The sequence below is a fragment of the Cervus elaphus genome, chromosome 22 (assembly GCF_910594005.1).
Source record: "Cervus elaphus chromosome 22, mCerEla1.1, whole genome shotgun sequence".
NCBI lineage: Eukaryota > Metazoa > Chordata > Mammalia > Artiodactyla > Cervidae > Cervus > Cervus elaphus.
Window position 1 is genome coordinate 51015875 of NC_057836.1, and position 24459 is coordinate 51040333.

Consider the following 24459-nt stretch of genomic DNA (forward strand, 5'->3'; position numbering starts at 1 on the left):
GTGAATACAGCACGGAGACAAATGGATTTGTAGCTTGTCCTGGATTTGAATTTCTACTCTGCTTCTTACAAGCTGTGTAACAACTTCCTTGGCCTCAGTTGTCCTGTACGTAAAATGGGGGTGTACTACCTACTTTAGGGCTTGACACAAACATTCCATGAGAAGTTTATGAACATTCTTGGGTCAGGAAGATCCCCTGAAGGAGGACACAGCAACCCACTCCAGTACTTTTGCCTGGAGAATCCCACGGAGAGAGGAGCCTGGTGGGCTACAGTCCACAGGGTCGCAGAGAGACAGGACTGAGGCAACTTAGCGTGCATGCACCCAGAAAGCATTTGGCCTATAGTCCCAGTACCTAGTAACTAAGATGGCTCTACTTGCCAAAATGCTGGTTTCCTTATTGTCAAAACACAGAGTTCCTGTTTTCATCATCATATATCAAACCCAAATAACCAGTCAGCATAAAAAGGGGAAATGGCATCTCCGGGAGCAGTTTGGTTTCTAGCAATTACAGTGTTTGTCATCTGCCCCGTGATAACATCGGTCCAGACTTAGCAGCTTCCAGAGCTCGGCTGGTAGGGGAACACAAGCAACCGCAGCCAAGCCCCACGGGATGCAGCGTGTGTGAATGTCTTGTGGATGCAAAACCAGACTTGGCTCCACAGGAGCTCCTGCCCCCTTCTCTCCTCTGAACTCTCCAGCCCACGGCCATCCCAAAGATCACGAAGACAGTTTCTCGGAGAAGCGCCACCGACGGAACGTGCGTGGGAAGAGAACATAATTGCAGCTTGTAAAGGAAACCAGCCTAAGAAAAAAACATTCCGGGACAACATCCCGAGGAAACGCGGAGATCTTCCTGCAGGGACATTTTCCTGGTTACCAGCAAAAGGGGACAGACAGCTTGCCCACAACATTCTTGATGGAGGCTGGTGACTCACCCACCAACTCCCTCACAAATGGCTCCCAGGGACGCCTCCCCAGCCCCATCTCCGCCCCCCCCGCCCAGGTCCTAGGCTTCTAAGTGGGCACCTCGTCCAACACTGCCAGATGGAAGAGATGGAACGTTCTACCCAGGAACGTTTTCTCTTCTTTGATTGGTTAACAAATGGACCGAGCCGGGTCTCCCTCACCAGGTAACCCCCTCAAGTCAACCTCGGAATAACAAGCAGAAGCAGACACAGAAGCCTAACCACACGAGCCCTGCTCAGCCTTTTGTGCCCGTGCCTGGCACTGTGCTGCAGAATGTGGGCACTCACAACAGAAGATGAAAAAATGAATGAGTAAATGAATGAATGGATCTGGGAAGGAGCAACCTCCATAGGAGGCATCGAGCAAGGCACATCTTCTCACGGAAGCCTGCAAGGCAGGAATTGTTAGCACCGTGTTTCAAAGGAGGGAGGCAATCTCAGATGGGTTAAGTGTCTTGCCCACACTCACAAAGCTGGTATATGAAGAAAACAAACTTTGAACCCAGGTCTGACCCTTGAGTCAAGGCTTCCAGTAGTGAAGCCATTCTCACAATCATGACAATGATGAATCATGTTTACCCTGCCCCTGACACATCAGAATTATTTTATCCTCCCAACGCTCTGGAGAGATGGGAAAGCTGACCCTAAAGAGAACTCATCACATGTTCAAGGTTGTACAATCAGCTGGGAGTGAAGGAGGAATTTAAACCTGGACTTTCACTCTTTCAATCACAGACACTCGGGGGGCACCCACTATAGGCCAGGGTTGGGGACGCAACAATGACTAGTGCAGACACAGTCCACAGACTCCCTGTCCAGAGAAACATCTACTTCAGAAACAGCTTTTCCCATGACATCATCTGCTGCTCATGAAATTTGCTCAGGAAAACAGAAGCCCTTCAGCAGTCTTGTTTCAAAAGAGAAACTAATCTGAGAACAGAGGATGTCAACTGAAAGAGACAGGTACATTTTGTGTGTTGGTAGCACATGTTGTTTTCAACATGGCTTACCGGAAGAGGGGTTTCCCTGGTGGGTCAGAAGGCAAAGAATCTGCCTGCAATGCAGGAGTCCCGGGTTCGATCCCTAGGTCAGAAGGATCCTTTGGAGAAGGGAAGGGCAATGCACTCCAGTGTTCTTGCCTGGAGAAATCCATGGACAGAGGAGCCTGGTGGGCTATGGTCCTTGGGATCGCAGAGAGTTGGACATGACTGAGCAACTAACACTTCCACTTTCACCAACCATAAATCCCTTCCACTGAAGTCTCTTCCTGGGACCAATGTGTGAACAGGCAGGAGACTGGCCTATAGTAATCAGATTATTGGGACACCAAACAAAAACCCAAATCAAGATAACCAACAAGGACCCACTGTATAGCATAAGGAACTATACTCACCATGTATAGTATCTCAGTATCTTCCTATAGTGGAAGAGAGCTTTTTTTCAAAAAAAGTTTTTGTATATATGTGTGTGTATATATATAATTGATTCACTTTGCTGTACCCCTGAAACTAACACAACACTGTAAATCAACTATACTTCAGTAACCATTTTTAAAAAGGCCAATTTCCTGCTGAGTTACCAGAAAGCCCAGTAAAGGAGACAACAGGGAATCTGAGTTCGCAATGACCTGGTTAATCTGGCCCCACCACACTGAGTTCCAAAGTGATGGGGCTGAAAGAAGGGAGTGAATTAACATGGTTAGGCCACCCATTTTGCACAAACTCAAGAGTCCACTTTTCAAAGGGTGAAAGACAAGAAAGAGATGTGGAATCAGAAAGTTCTCAGGCTCATCCCTTGGCAAGACTTCCAGGAATTCAGCACTTCTGGGGAAGCAAAGAGTTTCTTCCTCTACAAGCACCTTGGTCCACAGAAATACTAACTTAAGAATCTGATACAAAATCAATCTCAGAGATTATAGCCAAAGCAGTACATTTCCCCCCCCTTTCCCACCAGCTATCAAAGGTCAGCTAATGGGTCACTAGTTGTTCATTCACCAGTTCTTGGCATCACAAGCTAATTAACGTCCTCCTAAAAGGGCCAGCCTTGAAGTTTTCTCATCAAGACCCACACACACCAACGATGCCATCACCATGGCAACAGGGCCTCCTCCCTTTGCTCCTAGCTTTCCATGGAGAGCACTGTGTCTTGGTTGGAGCTTATTTTGCTCAGAGAGGAACTCTTCATAATCAAGTTCAACTTACCATGACAGTCACTTGGCAAAAAGTCTCCCCACACAAGGGTCTTATCAGACTGGCTCAGTGAGATGCACCTCTTGGGGGCATCGTTGGGCTCTAATAATCGGACATGAGATCTGGTGGTGAGTTCATCCCCCATGTGGGCCTTCTCTGGGGACATCAACAGGGAGACTGCACGGCCTGGCAGGCCCTGCAATTCCAGAGTCCCCTCGCTGGCACCTGCAGCTATGTGGTGCTCAGACCCAAAACCTGAGCAGGTTCAAAGCTCAATCCAGCACTCCACCAAGCCGTTCCTCTCATTCTAAATACCTCCTGCTAGAACTTCAGAGCCACTCTATAGAGAAAGGGTGACCGAGAAAGCAACCAGCTGAAGGTAAAAACCCAGGCAGTGGAAAGAAATTTCAAATCCCCAAAGACCAGAATTTTGGAGTTTTTCAACCCCTCTGCCTCCCCAAAAAGCTGACACGTGGACTCTGAGTGGAGAAGCAAAGAAGTTTCCAGGGCTTACCTGGGTAGGGCTGTAGAGCTCCTGCAGGGGGCTTCGGGACCCCTTCCGGCAGCAGATGTCCACACCAAAGGGGTTCCTCCGCATGACTGAGGAGAGAAAGCGAAGGCTCATCAGAAATAGGCAACAAACATTTGCTGTCTGACGAGGAAAAAGGCGCAGAGGAGGAAAGAAGCAGCAGGTGGGAAAGGAATAGAGAGAACCAGCTTCTGGCTAAGCTAGTCTTTCGCCCAGTGCCATGGGGCCCCATGGGTCTTCCCCAGTTTGCAGGCATGTCCACACCCAGAAGGACACAAATAACGCTAAAAATTCTGCCTGGCAAATCCATCAGGAAACAAAACAGGCATCTCTGATAAAATCCTGAACTTTTAACAGAAGAGAGTGTAACATTTACCCCAAGAGAGTAAGTTCTACCGACACCAGACTTGGTGGTATTTTAAAAATCCGTAGCCTTCTCCCTCCACAGTCAGTTATGACCTTTTATTCCTGGTCCCCAAGCTGCGTGGTAAGCTCATTCCTGTGGGAGCCTTCTTTCAGGGTGCACAGGGCCTTTCCTCTGAACAGGCTCTTCCCACAGGGTAAGTCAGAGGCCCAGCCTCCCCAGAGTCTCATGTATGTGAGGTTGCGGAAAACACAAATATCAGAAATGATGAGGGTTTATGGTTCTATACAGACAGAGGTAGCCCTTAGAGTGAATAAAAGAGGGACGTTAAGGAAACTTCTAAAAAAACCCAACAGCGTTGAGGATACCAAGGACTACTTTTCAAAGGAAAAAGATTATTTTTTTCATTCTTTGAGTTCACAAAACATCCTCACTCATTCATTCCCTCACACAGAATTTAATACAGTCACCCACTTGATAATTTATGTTGGAGGGAGGGAGGGGTGGAAACATGGAGGGATGGAGGAGGGCAGGATGAATTTAGGAAGGAACAAATGCTCCTTCTCACATAGGAGACTGTTTGCCTATGAAATGACATGCTAGGGGCGGGAGGGAACAAGGAAAGCAGACCCTCTCACAGGCCCAAAGGACTGGCAGCCCTGTGTAGTGGCAGCAGGCAGCTGACACCCCTGGAGCACCCCGGGGTTGAATTCTGGTCCTACCTCACACCTGCTGTGTGACCTTCAGCAAGATACCTAACCTTTCTGTGCCCCTGTTTCTTCATCTGTAAAATGGGGGTGAGAAGAGGACCTCACTCCCGGGGTTGACTATAAGGATTAAGTGAGTCACTACTATATGCAGAATGCTTAAGGCAGGAGCTGGCCAAAGAGTACAAATTTCCGAAGCTATTGGAGATCATCATCTTAGGTCTGCATAAAACTTTTGATAAAAAGCGCTTGCCTCCTGGGAGGGTAGGTGGGAACTTCTCTATTCTCCAGCCATCAAAGGAGCTGATGAGAAGCTAACCAGACCTCACGCCAGGCTTCGGGATTCTCTGATGGGAAAACCTGCAGATGGGGAGACCTGGCTGGAGAGGGATAACTCAGGCCCCTCTGCTCCAAAGCCAACTTGAGCTCAGAAAAGGGGAGAGAGTCATCTCTGCCAGCAGCTGACTCCTTCTGGAAGGTGTCCCAAAAGAATCATCTCCTTCTCCTTCAATCCTCCTCTGACTTGTCACTTTGAGCCCGTGGAATAAATCATCAATTCTAAGAAAGTCAAAGCTGCTTTCTCTCACCTCCTTACCTCCCAGAGCAGGGTCAGCCAACCTTTGCATAAAGGACAAGAGACTATTTGGGCTTTGCACCTTACGCAAGGCGCAGATCAACAGCCCCACAGACCACAACAATGAATGGGCGGGGTCATGTGCCAATACAGCTCCATCTGGACGCTGAAACCTCAAGTCCCTGTCATTCTCACGTGTCAGGAAATCTTTTGATTTTTTTCCCCCAATCATTTCACAAAAACAGGCAGTGAGTCGGATGTGGCCCCTGGGCTGCCGTTTGCTGACCCTCTACCCTGGGGTCAGCAGGACAAGCCCCAAACACACCCCCTGTGCCCTGGAGCCCTCTCTGGGGAGGAGGCGGGTCCCGTGGGCAAGGGTCCATACATAAAAGCCATTAGAATTTGATTAAGCAGTCGGTCCGGGGAAACACTGGTTCTTTGTTCTTCCATGGTTGCCTCAAGAAGAGGGGAAAAATCCACGTTGTGTTTTTCTTTAATTTATTACTTCATTTTTCATTTCCACCCCAAACGAGGTAAACTGTTAAATGCATGCAGGGTGCCCTCAGCACACAACGACATAGCAACACTTCGGAGGAGGAAAAACGGCTATAAAACTTGTAAAATTCTGCCCACCCCATGTAAGATTAAACTCTCCCCGTGGCGGCAGACAGTCGCCCCAAGACCGATGGCTACGAGACCGCCACAGAGAAAAACCCCACCATGGAACCCATTAAAAGTCAGCTTTTATGGGGGGCAGTATTATTTAATTGGTTTATTTTTCTAATACAAGGCCTTTAAAATGCTCTGACCGTGTGGGGCCTGCGACGTGGGCCCTTTCCCAAGGCTGGCCGCCCTCAGGGCCTCCTCCAGGCCTGCCCACGACTTCCCTGGGCGCCCCGTGAACCAGTTATGGCACCCCAGGCCACAAAAGCCAAGGGGCCTGGTGTGCTTTTTATGGGGTTGACAACAATCCTGCCATTTATGGAGGGCGCCTCGTGTGCTGGGCCCTTGGGTTCCATGTAATCTTCACATAGTGAAGGAAGGACCTGCCTTTCCCAGGTAACCTCTCTGAGCCTCCCTTAACCTCAGGAATTCGACCAAGGCAGAGGCCATGTGGGGAGAGAGCTGCCAAGCTGAGACTCAAACCTCATTACCGGGCTCTTTCACACCCAAATAAATAGCAGCTGGGTCTATTTATCCTGTGGGTCTAATACATCGGAGGTCAAGGGACCAGCACACGCAGAGGGTGGCAGCTAGCATTTAGAGGGCAAAGTGCACCAAGCAGCGCACACGTGTAGGCCACACCACGACCCTGTGGGGTGGGCATCACCACTGTCCCCACTTTACAGATGGGAACACTGAGGCAGGGCCAGGGAACCCGCCCAGGTCTCATCACTAGGAAGAGGTGAAGAAAGGATTCCAACACAGGCAGCCCATGCTCTCAACTGCCATGCTGGACCAACATCAAGTGTCAAGGCCACCAAGCATCTCAATAGTTCCTGCTCAATAGTCCCAGACCAGGTTGGCTGGCCACCTCTAGGACAGACGATTTAAAATGTAACCCAGTGTTACAGGAGTCATCAAAATGATGTGACGGGACAGAAAAACTATTCACAGTTATTATCTGTATTCATTTTCTTACTCAACAAATTTTTATTAAGCACCTTGGATATGCCAGACATCAGGTATGGGGGGCAGAGGCCCCCTCCATGTATTCATGTTGTTTCTCTGATGCTTGGCGCACAGTAGGCACTCAAAGAGGTTCATGAATGATGTAGGATTCAAGGCTTCCTTTACATCCATCAGACATTGTTTCCTGCTATGTAAAAAGGAAACTGCCAGTGGCAACAGGCTGCTGTTATTTTTTTCCTTTGAAAATGAAAGGTCTGATGATCAAAAGCCCTGAGAAAGGAATCCCTGAGGACATATAACGGTGGCCTTCCGCTGCCCACCCACCACGAGTTTCCTTTAGCTACAGGACTTGTTTTCTCCTTTCTAAACATGAACGAATCGCAAGACCATTTTGTAAGAATCTAACTGGTTCAATTCACAGTATGATTTCTTGGACCCAGAAAACAGTTGTGTTTACAGATCTACCTTGACTTATAAATGGTTTATCAGTTCATAATCTCATCCTAAGTTGAAAATATAAGTTTAAAAATGCATTTAATACACCTAACCTCCCAAACATCATGGCTTAACCTAGCCTACCTAAAACATGCTCAGAACATGTCAATTAGCCTACGGTTGGGCAAAGTTATCTAACACAAAGCCTATTTTATAATCAAGTGTTGAATATCTCATGTAATTTATTGAATATGGTTGCTGTTGTTCAGTTCCTAAGTCGTATCTGACTCCTTGCGGCCCCATGGACTGCAGCATGCCAGGCTCCCCTGACCCCCAGCCATCTCCTGGAGTTTGTTCAAACTCAAGTTCATTGAGTCGGTGATGCTATCTAACCATCTTATCCTCTGCCACCCTCTTCTTTTGCCTTTAGTCTTTCCCAGCATCTGGGTCTTTTCAAATAAGTCAGCTCTTCACATCAGGTGGCCAAAGTATTGGAATTTCAGCTTTAGCATCAGTCCTTCCAATGAATATTCAGGGTTGATTTCTTTTTGGATTGATTGATCTCCTTACTGTCCAAGGGACTCTCAAGAGTCTTCTCCAGCACCACAGTTCAAAAGCATCAATTCTTCACGGCCAGTCTTCTTCATGGTCCAACTCTCACATCTGCCCATGACTACTGGAAAAACCATCCCAGCCCCTTTTCAGAGAAGAAAACAGGCCCCAGGAGGGCACAGAATGGCCAAAAGCCCCATGGCAGGGCTGGGAGAGCAGGACCAGGCCTACCCCACCGCCTCAGGCTAACTGGTCCTCCCCAACTCCAGGCCCTGGCAGCCAAGCCCCACGCAGCTCTCATCTGCCTGGTCTCCTGCCCTCAAAGGGAGTGCTTTGTGCGTAGCAGATACTCACACATTTGTGTCAAATGAATGAAAGCAAAACAACAGGTCATCTGAGAGTTTCAAAGATATTTTTTCAGCTCCAAGGTATCAAGCCAAACCACTTACTAACAGCAAAGAAGAGAAGTTAACTTGTTCTTTCCTAGCAAACTTCCTCAAAATTCTTTTATTGGCTTTCTTAGTCAAAGGAATTAAACAAACAAAAAGCAAAGTAATGATGTGTTCTCGTGGATCTGGGAGGTGCCTGCAATGAGTCTGACAAGCACTCCATAAATATTAGCCTGCCATACTGTCTCTCCTCTACTCCTCATAAGCACCCTGGAGACAGGTGGACTCACATCCATTTTAAAGACCAGGAAACTGAGGCTCAGAGAGGTGGAGGAACTTACCCACTGACATAGCTAGTGAGCAGCAGAGCTGGAGTCCAACCCTGCATACTCCCTCTGCTCCTCTGAAATGAGACACATTACAGGTCATAGGCACTCACGACTGGATAAGGCCAGGCAAAAAAAGAAAAAAAGGCAGTCCTGAATACTCAGGCAGTGTTCTCCAGCCAACCAGAGCCTTCAGATGTGATACAGACACTCATTACAGTTGTGTTCACAGGGGACTTTTCAGGAACCCCAAACACTGAAGTAGGAGCTGGGTTCAGCCTGCTGCTGCTGCTGCTAAGTCGCTTCAGTCGTGTCCGACTCTGTGCGACCCCACAGACGACAGCCCAACAGGCTCCACCGTCCCTGGGATTCTCCAGGCAAGAGCACTGGAGTGGGTTGCCATTTCCTTCTCCAGTGCATGAAAGTGAAAAGTGAAAGTAAAGTCGCTCAGCCAACATCGTCGCTAATATTTCATTAACAAACTTCAAGTTTCCAACTTTCTATTCCTTCCTTCTCACAGTTCCTTCAACAGGGACAGCCCAGAGCAATTCAAAACCATCTCTAGATCCACTTCTCCTTAGTGGAGACCCTACAACCAGCCAGAATATTGAGGCCCCTGGGATTCTGATTTGGGGCTAATCTGAACCCTTACTGTAGTTAGTTCCCATGTCAATCTCCCCTCCTACTGTAAGCTCCTCAAAGCTCCTGACGCCTAGCCTGTGGCTGCAGAACTAAAATGAATTAAACTTTTGGCAGATGAAGGTCAAGGGTATAAATCTAAGAATTAGGTAGATGGCTTGGTGAAACTCAAGAAGAGAAAGAACAGTTTCATCTAAGAGCCAGGAGATTTACGGCATAGAAACCTTCCACTAAAGGACTTTGATTCTCAGCTTTGAAGAATATTCTTGTATACCGTACATTTACCTGTCGGGAGAAGAACTCGGCTATCAAATATGCTCACCAAAACCAATGGCAATCAAATCATTCTGTCTTTTAGATGATCCTGGGACATCTGCGAAAACATGCCCCCAACAGAGGGTTGTGCTGACTTTCAAGAAGCCCGAGATCCCTGTCCAAGTGCAAACGAGCTGTCAGTCAGAGAGGTTAGTGCTGGCAGAGGCACGGTGACCACAAGAAGGGCCTTTAGGGACCAGAAAAGGGGACTGGGTACGCACAGCTGGGGAAAAGCACCCTCCGAATCGGTTTTGACTGAACAAGAGAGGTGGCAGGATGCAAAGCTCAGTAATGGCCTTCCTGACTGGTAACGTTTGCCATCTGCCCACTGAGGCAGTGTGGGAGAGGTGAAGGCGAGAAAGAGGGGAGGATGGGGCGAACCCAGGGGGGTCTGCCTTGCCTCCTGCCCCGTTTTACAGGGTGGGCCCTGCACACAGGGAGGCCCACGGATGGTCAGAGGCACAGCTGCGACTAGAAAAAGGGGCTCCTGACTCCTGCTCTCCTCTGTACCCAGTTTCCATGTTTTCTTGGGCTTCCCTTATGGCTCAGCTGGTAAAGAATCCACCTGCAATGAGGGAGACCTGGGTCCGATTCCTGGCTTGGGAAGACCCCCTGGAGAAGGGAAAGGCTACCCACTCCAGTTCTGGCCTGGAGAATTCCATGGACTCTATAATCTATGGGGTCGCCAAGAGTTGGACACGACTGAGCGACTTTCACTTTCACTACATGTGATGCACTATTTTCCCTGCTCTGCTTTATTTAATACTAGTCCAATTTATTGAACTGATTTTACAACCAACTGATGGGCCATGACACATGGTTCAAAACTCCCCGACTCAGGTATCTTAGAAGAGTCAGGTCAGGGACAAGAGGGCTCACAGAGGTTCAACCTGAGCTTGCTGAACACAGTAAATGCTGATTAAGAGAACTCACGACTTCCACCCCTGAAACACCCCTCCCTAGTGGCCCCCACTGTAGTGGACACCACCACTATGCACCTGTCTGGGAAGACATAACAGCCAGGAGTCATTCTTAATTCCCATCACCCCCCTTCTCCATCAGCTCATCTTGGCCCCCACACCTGGCCCGAGCCACCATCACCTCCTCTGGGGCTAGGACCAAATCCTCCTAAACAGTTTCTCTGCTGCCAGCTTGGCCTCATGGCTCAGTGGGAAAGAATCTGCCTGCCAAGCAGGAGATGTGGGTTCAGTCTCAAGGGGGTGAAGATGCCCTGGAGGAGGAAATGGCAACCCACTCCAGCATCCTTGCCTGGGAAATCCCATGGACAGAGGAGCCTGGCGGGCTACAGTCCATGGGGTCGCAGAGTCAGACACCCTGAGAGACTAACTCCTCGGCCCAGCAGGTGGACAGGCCATCAGAGGGCATGAAGCCACCAGGTGGGGTCCAGGCTTCCACGGGAAGCCATCCGAATTCAACAGTAAGTGTCCTGAGTCTGGGTCATGGGCCATAAGAGCCCCCATTTAGAGGCAGAGCTTGGCCCCTCAACCAGAGGTCAGCTCCCAAAGACACTTCTGGCCACAGAGGCAGGAACCCCAAAGACTGCTGGAGAAGGCGACCCCAAAATTGTTTGAGACGTCAAAATTGCTTCCTTTTTAAAAACCCAGCATGATCTCAAGGTAAGTACCCAAAAAAGCCCAAAATCGGCAAATACAAAGACACAGAGAGTCAGCTAGTGGCTGCCTAAGGCCGAGGATGGGGACAGAGAAGAGGGACAGTAAATAGACACAAACGTTCTTTTTACGGTGATGGAAATGTACTAAAATCAGATTGTGGTGACGGTTGTGTAACTCTGCAAACACATTAAAATTCACTGACTTCTACACTTAAAATAAGTGAATTTTTATGTAAATGATATCTCAATAAGGCTATTTTTTAAAATACGGACAGAGATGTTTAAGAAGAAAACCCATTAAGATTCATGTTTTTAAGATGCTGACCTCGAGTAGGAGGATTTACCTTGCACATGGGCGATAGTCCACGGGGTTGCAAAGAGTCGGACACAACTGAGCAACTAACATTTTCACCCAGATGAAGGATTTAATTGAGCAATTTATTTGACTTGAGATTTTAAACTGAAACCTTCTAAGTTTACATATAATGTTAGAACATTTAAGAAACTTAATGTATGTCATTTAGGTCTTGGATTTACATTATTTAGGTATGTTTGTTAATCAGACAACTGAAGTGCTTTAAAAGGACATTAAATACATGAAATTTTAAAGGCAATTTAAAATGTTAAAGGAAGGTGAAGTTTCTTCCAGGGTCAATTATTAATCAAAGGCTACCCTAAATGTAACTGTTAAAAATTTACAAGATTTATGAGTTGAAGAGTAAAATGCTTAACTTAAAGGATAGCTTGCTAGATTTGCAACTTAAGTTTTTTTAAAAGCTTCTGTCAGTTGTACACAACTGCCACAGTCAGTGACATGAAAACACTCACATTAACAGAGAATTAACAGGCATTGACACCTTTGGGTTAAGGCCAAGGGTGGAGAGGCTGAGCATCTCAGATGAAGGCAAAGCGGCCCCCACCCCCAGACCTCAGCACAAATTCCTGAAAGCCCCTAAGCGGTGGATGCCTTTTATTGTTGAGAAACCTAAGAGCCTGTGGAAAAACAGAGTTCAAGGAATTAAATTGGCAGTTAACCTAGGAAAACCCTTATAAATTACCTTTTATGTTCACTTAAATAAAACAAGAGAGACAGCACGGCAGTCCAGATCATATTAATTACATTCTCTACACCTTGAACGAGTAATTATGGGCACGGTACAGTTAATTTTCATTTACCTTTCCTTGCCTGTTGGAGAATTTCTACACTCTCCCCTGCAGTTTCCCTGGCATGTTTTATAAATCTATTTTGCAGTGATGCAGATAATATGCCAAAATACTTTCTTCCCTGTGGCTGGTGCTCCAAGTCTGATTTTACGACCTGGAGACGTTTATGTCTGCCTCTGGGGTTCCCCCGCAGCTTCAGACTCACGGGATAAGAAATAACGGGGCTGCTTGAGAAAGGAAATATTCTAGGTACCTTTCCTTAAGCTAGTCAAGCATGGAGGGCATTAACCCCAGACCTATTCTCTCCCGTCGGGTACACAAAGCTAGCTGGCTCCGGGCTGGGTCATTTCACGCCGACACGGGCAAGCTGCACCGGGCACCCCTCTCTCTTGCACAGGATTCCTCCACTCACTCCCCGCCACACCACCTCTTCGAAAGACCAAGGGGATTATCACCCACCCTCTCGAAAGACCAGCAGGTTAAAACTTGCTCCCGCCTCCGCTGCTGGTTTCTTTCCCATTTCTCCACCTTCAATTCATGTCCTCTCAGAACCTCAGAAAGGTACCTTATTTGAAAATCGGGTCTTGGCAGATGTTATTAAGAGATGTAGTCTGGGATTAGAGCAGGTTCTAAATTCAGTGACTGGTGTCCTTATGAGAAGAGGAGAGGACAGAGACACATACACACCCACACACACATGGGTACTTTGTTATGGCAGCTCTAGGAAATGAATACACACGGGTTCACATCCTATGTGACCCTGACAAGAGAGTCAATCTCTCAGCCTCAGTGACCCCATCTGTAAAATGGGGATAAAGATATGCCTCCAAAGTTAGGGATGTTGTGAGGACTAAATAAATTCATCTATGACAAGTGTTTAGAACAGCACCTGGTCCAAGGTAAACGCATAGCACACTATAATTCCTGATATCCAGTATGTTCTTTCCTCTATCTTCCCAAAGAAGCACCTCAAAATCCTCTTCTATTCCAACCCCAGATCTCAAGGCTGTGTACACGATACACACAGTCTGTAGACACTAGGTTATTTCATGAATGGGAGAGGAAGTCTCGTCACAGCTGGTGGTGTACGACGGAGGTCTAACCATTCTGCTCACAATGAGCAGGACACAGGAGCCTGATGCTGAGGCAGAGGTGCAGATCAGACAGTGTACACACCTTTTCCCCAAAAGCAAGGGCCAGCTAGAGACTGTCTCCCACAATGAAAGACTTACTCCCAGTAACAAAGAGCTGGAGGCTTCCAAGGCAGCCAGTCACCAATCTATACAAACCCACATTTTCATTTCCATACGTCTAGAGGAGTTAAAGATGGAAATTATCTTTTTTTAAATTGTTCATTTGTATTATTTTCTCCTGACATGTTTCTGGCACAAGACGCTAGCAGAGAGAATGCTGATTTTAAAAAAATATCCCCATGTACACCACGCCACTAGAACTGTGAAGATGTTTACTGCCTTCAACGCCAACAATCACCCTTGGGAAATTACACCAAGAGAATAATTCAACACAAGTCGAAAGATTTATGCACAAAGATGTTTACTATAATATTTCCCATCCCATGGCCAAACACTGTAAACACTCTAAGATGTCCAAGATCAGAGGAATAATTTCCTAAATCCCAGTTCACTTAGGTATGTCGTGAACAAATTGCAGCATTCACAACTCAAAAAAATGATACTGTTATTAAAAGTAATTATGGAATAAATGGAACAAATGGAATAAATAAAGGAGACATGGAAAAGGAATTTAAGTAAAAGCAGCAGAATTCATAATATCATGAGGATCAGGATCTTGGCTAGGTAAGTACACAGACATAAAAATGAAACCGATTGTCAGAGTGCCTCTTGCCTTCTTCTATATATCATTTTTCCCATTTCAAAAATGATGGCTTCAACATAATACTTCAACATAATACTAGATACAAATCAACTCTCAGTGTTAAAGGTGCTACTGGAAAGCCCAGAGAAGTTCTAAACAAAAAGCTGGAATTTTCCTGAGGAAGACACCAAAATTATCTGCAGCCCCTGATGTGGATATTCTTCAATAGATCCAATAGACCTTCGAAAAATGAGATCACTTCATTTTTGCCTGTCTCAGGACCCTAAGTCGCTGAAGTGTAACTTACGTTGCCACCATCAAGTGGTATAGGGATGAGGCAGGTGCTGGAGATGATCCAAAAATGAGTGAGGGGGAGGCTCAGGATGGGCACAGAGAAGGCGCAAGGGGGTTTGGGGGGGAGCTAGGCTGCACTTCAAATGTTATTCTTCTTGAAATATGGTCAGAGGGAAAAGACCACTGTAGCTGCATCCTATTACAAGTGCCCACGCTCTCGCCTCTGCCCCCCGTCTTAGGGAATACCCAAAATGCAGGCTGAACCTCATACCACAGTTCCTCTGAAGACATGCAGTGGGATGGGAATGAACCCCACCCAGGAGGCACAAGAAAGGACTTGAGCTACTTCAGTGATCTTCCTCAGAAAAATGTTTCCCATTTTGAGGCTTTTCTTTTTCAAAAAAAAAAAAAAAAAAGCAAGCTTTGTGACAATACAGAGGGACAGAGTTCCATCTTTCTCCAAAAAGGAAGGAAGCCGTGCACAATATCCTCGCTGCCACGATCAGCAGGAAGGCATGGTCTTTTGGTGCAGCATGCATGTCCAGACTGGGTTTAGATATTAAAATTCCTTCAAAGTCAGCCAGGCAGGCTCTATTTGTGCAGGCAAATTAAAAAGCTGTAAAACAATAAGACAGTGTTTGCAAATGGTCCCAGCTGCAAGAAGATACGAGAGCCACACGCTTTCTATATGAGACGCAGCCAGGTGTGTTAGAAGCGGTTCTGGTTGAGGACTTGTGGCCACCTGCTACCTGGTGACCCAGGGAGAAGGGGGACAGGAACAAGCAGGACATATTTTGAGTTCCTATTCTAAACCGTGCCAAATGTCAGGCACTTTAGTAAATGTAATTTAACCTTCCTTTCTTCGATACCATTCTGAAACGTGTTATCATTCCCAATTTACAGACGAGGAAACAAGGGCAGAGAGGTATCTGCAAAGTCACACAGCCAATAACTAACAGATTCCCTACTAACAGGGGCTTCCCAGATGGCACTAGTGCTAAAGAATCTGCCTGCCAATGCAGGAGACAAGAGACGCAGGTTCGATCCCTGGGGCTGGAAGATTTCCTGAAGAAAAAAATGGCAACCCACTCCAGTATTCTCGCCTGGAAAATCCCATGGACAGAGGAGCCTGGTCTGTGGGGTTGCAAAGAGCTGGTCACGAATGAGCACACACACGTGCACATGTACACGCACATACACACACAGCCAGTAACTAACACATTCTCTACTAATAGAGCAGGTAAGTGTTTAGTATCTCTGAGTGTTATCAACAGAGATCTACCTACCTGGCGTGAAAGACATGAAACACACCAAAGCAGCATTTTACAAGCCTGGGTCCCGCCTTTATCAAGAATAATTCTGTGAAAATATGTCAATGATATTTAAACTGCTTGCTCAAAGTACTGGCGTGGAGTTAACATATCTGTGTGACACAGTTGGGTCAAAATGCTGACATCAAAGTGTTCAAACATCATGCACTTCATTGCCAAAGGGCAGAGCAAAGTGGCTAAAGATATTAGCCCTCACAATGGTAGAATTCCTGCTTCAATCCCAGCACCTCCACTAGCCAGCTGAGTGATCTGCGAGTTCGTGACCTCTCTGTGTCCTAGTTTTCCTCCCAAGAAGATGGGAATGAGAGAACTTGCTTTCAAGGTTATTAAGAGGATTACATGAGATGAAAGCATCGAATACATTGCTGGTCATGATTCATGTCATTTTCATTTTTTTTTTTTTTTTAGCGTCTTTGAAATTGAGGTGCATCTTACAACTGGAGTCTTTTTAGATTGAATAAAACAGGATAGGATACGATGATGATGATGATGGTGGTGGTGATCCCTGACTCCCTCCACAGATCTGTGGGCCTCCCCACATCCCTCTCTCCATCTTGATGCCTCAACTTAAAAGTCCAAACCCCTGGAAAGAATGTGTTCTCTGCCCTTTCTCCCTCCTCCTCTCTCTCCCTTGGCTGCAAACTTAATGCTTTCTTTTACAACCCAAGACGAATATCCTCAAGTCCAAATGACTTGAAGATAGTCAAGTGCCACGGCATCAAAATGCCCTGTACCCTCTGAGGGTGACCCCAAAGAGAGGGTTTGCTCAGGTACAGGCAGGGAGCTTCAGGATAACCAGCCCCCTGAGACAGCCCAGTGCACAAGCCATTCATCACCATGCCAAGGCCCCTGTCCCCGGTGTCCTGAACGCTACTGGAAGCCACCACACCCTGTGAATGTCAAGGCAGAGCAGGGAAGTGGGTCTTCAGCATTATCAAGAAAGAAGCTTTAGATCTTAAATGTTCTCACCACAAATGTTATTAACCATGTCAGCTAATGTATGGTGGCAATCATTTTGCAATATATAAATATATCAAATCAATACATTATAAAAAAAAAAAAGAAAGATGCTCTGTTATTAATATAAGACCCAACCATCCTCCAAATAACTGCCCAGACTTCAATACCAGTGGGTAGAACAAAGTGGCTAAAGATGTTCGTCCTACGGGTGATAGAATTCCTAAGCCCAGAAATCCCAAACAGTATCGCCAATGTTTCGCCACTAGATCAAATTAACAACCAGCTTTCTAAAAGTTTGAAAAACTAAAACATCAGAAGCAAACAAATAGCAGGGTGGGAGGGAGGCCACGAGGGAGGGAGAGGATATATGTATACATGTAGCTGATTCACTTTGTTGTATAGCAGAGACGAACACAGCATTGTAAAGTAACTATACTCCAACTTAAAAAAACAACCAGCAAATAGGGGTTGAATGTTCTCAATTATCAAGCTTTTCTCCCATAAACTTTGTTAAACAGTTGACGTCATTATGCTTGCTTGACATATATGTGAACAGATATATACATATATGGATATAATACTAATACCACAAAAATATTACTAGATCATGGTGACTTCCCGGCGATTCTCCATCTGACCAAGTCTGAGGTTTTTCCTCCAGCAGAAGGTCAAGGAGGTCGGAATGCTGGAAGCAGGACCCAAGGCCATATGAGTGAGGCTCGTAAGTAAGTCCACAAGCAGGATGCGCCTGCTTCTAAGAGGTTCTGATGAGAGAAGTAAGCTCCTGGATGTCCAACATCAAGGGTGACTGACTTCACTGAGAAGGAAATCAGGACAGGAGGAGCAGGGCCACAGAGACGGAGGAAAAGCACTTTGGCCTTTCACTTCCTTCTGATAGCAATGAATGTCAACGCTTGCTTTTCACGATGAGCGTAATTGAGCCTGAGGGCGTCTGGAAACCTGCAGCCTAACATCAAACCTAATTGACATAATTAAACCTTTTTGTTTTAACATCCTGACCTTTACTAGCCCATGCATGTAGGAGTCCAAGCTGGCTTCTCTGTGGCTGAACTGTGCTAAAAACTTTAGCCAAATCGAGAAACCAATTTTTAGTTTCAATTTTCTTTTATACTCTTGCTTAAGCCTAGACTCTTCCTTCTCATTTAAGTAAATCCCCAAAGATACTTTATCCCCCAAATTTATAACGTAAGGGGGATAAGTCACAAATGATTTCTGGCTTCAGTCTCCTAATGAAATACCTGAAGGGCCGTGAAAGCAAAAAGGAGAAGAGTGTTCTTCAACGTTCAGGCCCTTTTCTTCAAATGTCTCAGAAATAAAAGGGACTGATAACTTAGGGTTGACTGTATGCAACCATTATCTGTGGTCTTCAATTAACAAATAGCATTCCATGTGTCTCTCAATTATCAATGCTGGTAAAGGGTGTGAACGGCTTCCCACAAGCAGCTAAAATATTGCTTCTGGTCAGATGGGACTGCTAAACAGGCTCCCTGGACATGTAGCTCGTATCTCCAGATATATCTGGCCTCAAAAAGTACTCAAACTACCTTGCATCTTGTGAGCCCAGCAGCAGAATTAGGCAAATGGAGATGGCACAAAATAGATAAATGATTAGGGCCGTTCCTGGTGGCTCAGATGGTAAAGAATCTGCCTGCAATGCAGGAGACCCAGGTTCAATCCCTGCATCAGGAAGATCCCCTGGAGAAGGGAATGGCTACTCACTCCAGGATTCTTGCCTAGAGAATCCCACGGACCGAGGAGCCTAGTGGACTACAGTCCACACGGTCCCAAAGAATCAGACATGACTAAGCGACTAACGCTGTCACTTTCTCGATTCAGGAAAACTCATCTTCAGATTTTTTTCTATTGCAAGCAATCTGGTCAATGAGAGCCAGAATTCAAGGACTAGAAGGGTCTGATGCAGTGGAAAGTCAGTGGGCTAGGGACCAGGAAGCCAATGTTGGCCTGGGTGCCTAGCTAGCAGGGTGACCTTGGGTAAGGACCCACACCCCCTTTTCTTGGTCTTGATTTCTTCATCTTTAAATAAGGGGGGGGGGTTACTCTATTTGAGATCCCTTTCAGCTGCAATATTCAATCCTGCTGTAACTCAGTCCACTCGCTGATTCAAGCCCCCCCACCACCACCACCACACCGCTGTGAGGCTCACCAAATTCCACTGGCAACACACTCCAGCACAGAACAGGCCAGCTTTTGTAGGCATCCTCAGAGCGGTAACCACAGAAATGAACCCAAATGCACCAAAAAATGTAAATGGGTCATGAGCCCTCTCACACGTATGAAGTCAGCAGTGTGAAATGTAGAACAAGACTGTCTACAGATCTTTTGTTGACATGGGGTAAAATAATCTCCTCTTACATATAAAAGGACCCATTTGTTCAGTTCTCAACTCAATCGGTCTTGCGTCGGCAGCGTTTGAAACCCTAGCCTCAGTCATGACCGTGGGTTGCCTCTTACCGGCACACATACACAGGGGGGAGATGGGTTCTTTACCGAGATAGCCTCTATTCTGCTGGGGAGCTGGGGGAAGCAGGGGAAGTTGCCTTTGGCATTGACCAGCCTTTGGCATTAACCAGACAATGAACTCATCCTCCTGCCTGGCCCAGAAATAGAAATTTAGCATTAAACACAGCTCACCAGCGTCTCCTCCACCAGCCTCTCAGACTGAGGTTAAGTTGCTCATAAGAAAGTCAGAAGTGGGGATGCTTACTTAATGCATAAGAATTCACCCCAGCACCCAGTAACCCCTGCTGCTCTGCTATCATCTTCCAGTAGGTGGCGCAGTGGTAAAGAATCCACCTGCAATGCAGGCGACTCAGGAGACACGGGTTTGATCCCTGGGTCTGGGTCGGGAAGATCCCCTGGAGGAGGGCATGGCAATCCACTCCAGTATTCTTGCCTGGAGAATCCCACGGATAGAGGAGACTGGCAGGCTATAGTCCACTGTCTTCTGAAAGCAATTATTAAGCACCTAAAGTGTCCACAGCCCCTCCCTCCTAGACTGTTCCAAAAGGAGCCCCCTGGACTGGGCTGTGTGCCTGACAATGTGAATATCCTTAATGCCACTGAATTGTACACCTAAAATGGTTAAAATTTTTTATGCTTTTATGATATGTATATTTTACCACAATTTTTTTCAAAGATACCAAAAAGAAAAAAAGAAACAGACTGCAGACACACCTAATCATACTGATGCAAAATAGAAACACCCTGCCAGCGAGCTATTTCCAGCATGTCCCCAAAACGTCTAGGGCCGATGATAATAGCCTCTGCCCTGGCCAAAGCAACCACGGAATTTGTTTAAACATCATGCCTAGAGCCTTAGAGGAAATCCAAGGCCATTTCCAGCCCTCCAGGGTGTTCAGTGCCGAGACCTAGACACTCGAGTGGGTTCTCCAGACTGAACACCCCTCACCGCCTGGGAGGGGGTCAGTGCAGATTCCAGCACCCATGATCAAGCTCCCGATTCAGCAGGCCTCTCTGGGCTTCATGTCCCAGGTGATGCGGGGAAACTTGGAGTGTATTAAAGAGTCGAGCAGGGGGGCAGATGGACCAGACGCAGCCCTTACACGGGCCCTAGAGTCGGCCAAAGGGGTGTGGCCACAGGACCGCCGCCAACTCCGACTCCTGGCGAAGGCCGCCCAGGGCGTTCTCCCAATTTCAAGGAGGCCCTCAGCTTTGAACAAGTCAGAGCAAGCACAGTGCGCGGTTCCGCCACCCTCCCTGCGGCTAGAGGACTAGCCACCAGAACCAGAACACCTGCATTCCAGGTCCAGTGCATTTTTTTTCTCTTGGAGATCCAATGCTCAGCTTTATTACTGATATGGCTTAGAGGTGAGGCCAATTAGGCTTGCTTACACTGTTCCCAGAATAAAGTTGTCACTGAGTTACAGGCAGGGCTGGAAAAACCCGCAGCCAGGCCCTACTCTCTTCCAGACCCTTTTCATAACCATGCCTCAGTATTCTCCTTCTGTCAAATGGGCCTGACAGCACCTGCCCCGGCTGCCTCCCCGGCCTGTTGCATCAGGAATTCCAGGCCTGTTCCCCCAACTGTGTGGCCTTGGGCTCTTTACATTTCACCTCTCTAGACCTCAGATTCTGCATCATTAAAATAGTTATAACAAGAGTTTTAAGCTCACAGAGCTCTCATAGCTCTCAACCCACTGGGACACAGACAGGAACACTGTAGGAATGTTAACTGTTATCATGTTTATTCATATAGTACTCATGGAGGTGCTTGGTAGGGAACAAATGTGATGACAGTGTTCACACTTCTATTATTTAAGAAAAGAACAAAGCTTGTGTGAGCCATCCACCCTGTGATTACAAATCATGGATGGCCCTTGGGCTTAGAGGTGACAAGCATGACTTTGAGAAGCCAGCCCTCCTATCTCAAACATGAGTCTCTCCTCTCTCCAGGCAAGAGGCCTCCTTTATCAGGAAGGCCCCCAAACCTACTGCTCCCAGAACCATCTCCCTCAGAAAGGAGCCACACGGGGGCTCCATGTCTCAGGCAGGACAGTCTGCAGACCACATTTCACTTCACCCACTGATGTCAACTTCCAGACACACAGAACCACTCACTGGTCTCAGAACACACCCAGGAATTTCTGTTCCCTCCTATGGTCAAGCTATTCCTGCTTCCAGAACTTTCTATGCTCAGCCAAGGCCCTCTTCACCCAGACAGTCCCTCGGGCTGCAGCTCAGTTGCCCCACCTAAGGGAGGGCTTATCCTGCACCCATTTTTATCTCATTATCCTGTGTGCCTTCCTTAGAGCACTGACCTCCCCTCCCACCTGAAGGAACCTCATCGCAGCCCCCTCCCCCTTGAATGTCTAGCTCTAAGAGCCCCCCAGCCCCCACCCTGCTCATCATGACTACAGTGCCAGGCACATCAGAAAATACTTGATGCCTGAATTGTACATCCTATCAGGGTGAACATGGAAACCAGACACCCCGAGATGGATCCCATTCATAACTGTGGTCCGGGAATCACATTTAATGGCTCTTCCTTTCACTGTAACAAGTGGCTGGTTCAACGGTGAATCTTAAACAGCTCTAACAAGAGGTGATACAACCCAGGGGTTAGGAGCCTGGAAGTTCTAGCCAGACCAACTTTGGCATCAATCCCAAGCTGCCACTTCCTACTGTGTGGTCCTCAGCAAATCACGACTGTCTTGATAAAACCATCCTCAGAGTATTTCAGAGAGGCTGAAAGTCAGCATGCATGTAGGCATTTGATACACGGCACTTGGTAGACCTTCAATAAATGTTATTATGAATAATAATAACATCGTTTCTCCTCTGCAGATAGATGACCGAGCCCTCCTCTTACTAGCCACGTGACCTTGGCCAACCGACCTACCATCCTTGCCACTTCTCATCTCTGAAATGAGAAGACTTCCTGAGTTCATGAGGTTGTTGTGAGGCTCAGCTGAGATCACCTGGGTAAAGCCGGGTGCCTCTTACACCCTGAGTGCTCACTAACCTGGAGCAACTAGTAATACTATGATGCTGCCTTTCCTCCTAAAAGCACGAGCTCCTTCAGGGCAGGAATCCTGTGCACTTACTTCTCTATCCCTAACACTAAATGCCCGGCACACTTTTCTATAAGGAAGGAAATGAGTGGGCATTTTCTTTTTTAAGTCATCCCATGCCCATCCCCGCCCCCAGCTTGATTCCTGGTATGAGAGAGAGGGCAGATGGGGCACAGAGAAAGCACAGAGCTGGTGGAGGTTGCCACAAAGGTAGGAAGAGAATTTGCTTGGAAGTGTGGAGGGTTCACAGATGGTCGAGTCCCCAGCGGCTTACACACCTACTACTGGGAGGGGGAGGCTGGTTAAATGTTACAAATGAGTCAACCTTCTCTTAGACAACAAGATCAACCAGGAAGAGGGTGATGGGGAGAGAAACAGAAACACGGGCAGGAGCAGAGAAACGGGCACCTGGGCCCAGCTTTCCTGCATCTGAACCCTTCAGGAGAAGAGGCGGGTGGGGGCACAGGAGACTGGAAAGCAGTCGAGTAGGGGAGGACAGGGGCGCCCCCGACCTCATTTAGATCCTCCCCTCGGAGCTGTGTCACAGCCTGGCTCACGTGCTCATTTCACGCTCCTCTGACACAGATGGAAAGACCAAAGCCAGGGCACGTCGGTTTGTATGTGGTCAGATACTTCAAGACCGACCGTTAACTGCTTCTGAGTTTAGCAATTTGGCAGAAAGTGGACCAGAGCTGCTAAGAGGGCCAAGCATTTTGACTGCAAAGAGATTCTTTCACAACCCTGTCCCTCTTCTGCCAACCGTAAACTAAGATGATGAAGCTAGAGGGCCACGTGGAGTGTCGGCCTTCAGGAGAGAAAGCCAGGCTCCAGAGGCTCTTGGCACCACGTGGTCAGTGGACCACCCTACCTGTACCACCGCAGCCGACAAGGCTGTGGTTTGTCTCCCAGGGATCCACGAGTGGGGGAAGAGATGGATCATGTGTACCCTGGAGGTACCCCCCAAAAATGTGGTCCCTAAATACCTACCCTGGACTCTCCCCGCTTCAGTATCTTCTTATCCCACTTATAACACTTCAATTTTCAATCAACACAGCATGTTTATACTGTGCTCCCAAGTGTCTATGACGTCCTGAGCTATGAAGCTACATGTTAGGAAGATCACAAAATGCAATCAGACACCTTCAGAGTTCTTCTCCAGATTTTAAAGGCAAATGCTCAGAACAGAGTATTGAGAACATAAGGGAAACTAGTTCTTAGGTAAACTGCCCACAAACCCTAATGATTGTTTCTTTAAGTAAATCCGACAGGTTGCATTTGTCATGTGCTTTTTTTTAAAATTCAGAATATAAAACATTCTGAAAAATGAGGAGTCTCATAGGCTGAGCTCCAGTAACTAATATGGTAAGTCCAGGTTTTCTGTTCCTGGAATTTCTTCCTTCAGAATAACTAAATTGAGAAGTATGTCTTATTTTGTGTTATAAACTAGTAGTTTTACTTGTGTGTGTGGAATATGGAATCAAACCACTGGGTTCCAATTTCAGCTCTGTCACTTTCTGGCTCTATGACCCTGGACTGGTTACTGAATCTCTACCTGCCTCAGTTTTCTCATCTCTAAAATGGGAAAATCGCAACAGTTCTCAGGACTGCTGTGGGGATTAATGAGCTATTATAAAAGCACTTAAAAGAGTGACTAGCACCCTTTTAAGTATTTCCTTTATTAAGTAAGTACTTAATAAATGTAGCTATAGACATAAGGCAGCAGTGCCTTGAAAAGGTCATCAGCTTTTTAAACTCTCCTAGAGTAAGTTTCAGGCTTCCCAGCTGGCACTAGTGGTAAAGAATGTGCCTGCCAGTGCAGGAGAAGAGATGCAGGTTCAGTTCCGGAGTCGGGAAGATACCCTGGAGGAGGGCATTGCAATTCACTCTAGTATTCTTGCCTAGAAAATCTCCATGGACAGGTGACCCTGGTCCATACGGTCGCAAAGACAGACACAACCCAAGCGACTTAGCAGCTGCAGCAGGGTAAGTTTCAACTTTTATAAGCAGAAAGGAAGTATATGATACTGGCTAAGAGCACAAACTATAAAA

General features: G+C 46.9%; 1 protein-coding gene across 4 annotated transcripts in view; it reads right to left on the bottom strand.

Moving 5' to 3' along the window:
- CHST11 (carbohydrate sulfotransferase 11) overlaps window positions 1-24459 on the bottom strand; it is a 265295-nt gene that overhangs the window by 135855 nt on the left and 104981 nt on the right. For all 4 annotated transcript variants that reach the window (XM_043881859.1, XM_043881858.1, XM_043881861.1 and 1 more), the window contains exon 2: window positions 3672-3757. In XM_043881859.1, coding sequence (XP_043737794.1) covers window positions 3672-3757 — 86 coding nt within the window. The remainder of the gene's footprint in view (window positions 1-3671; window positions 3758-24459) is intronic.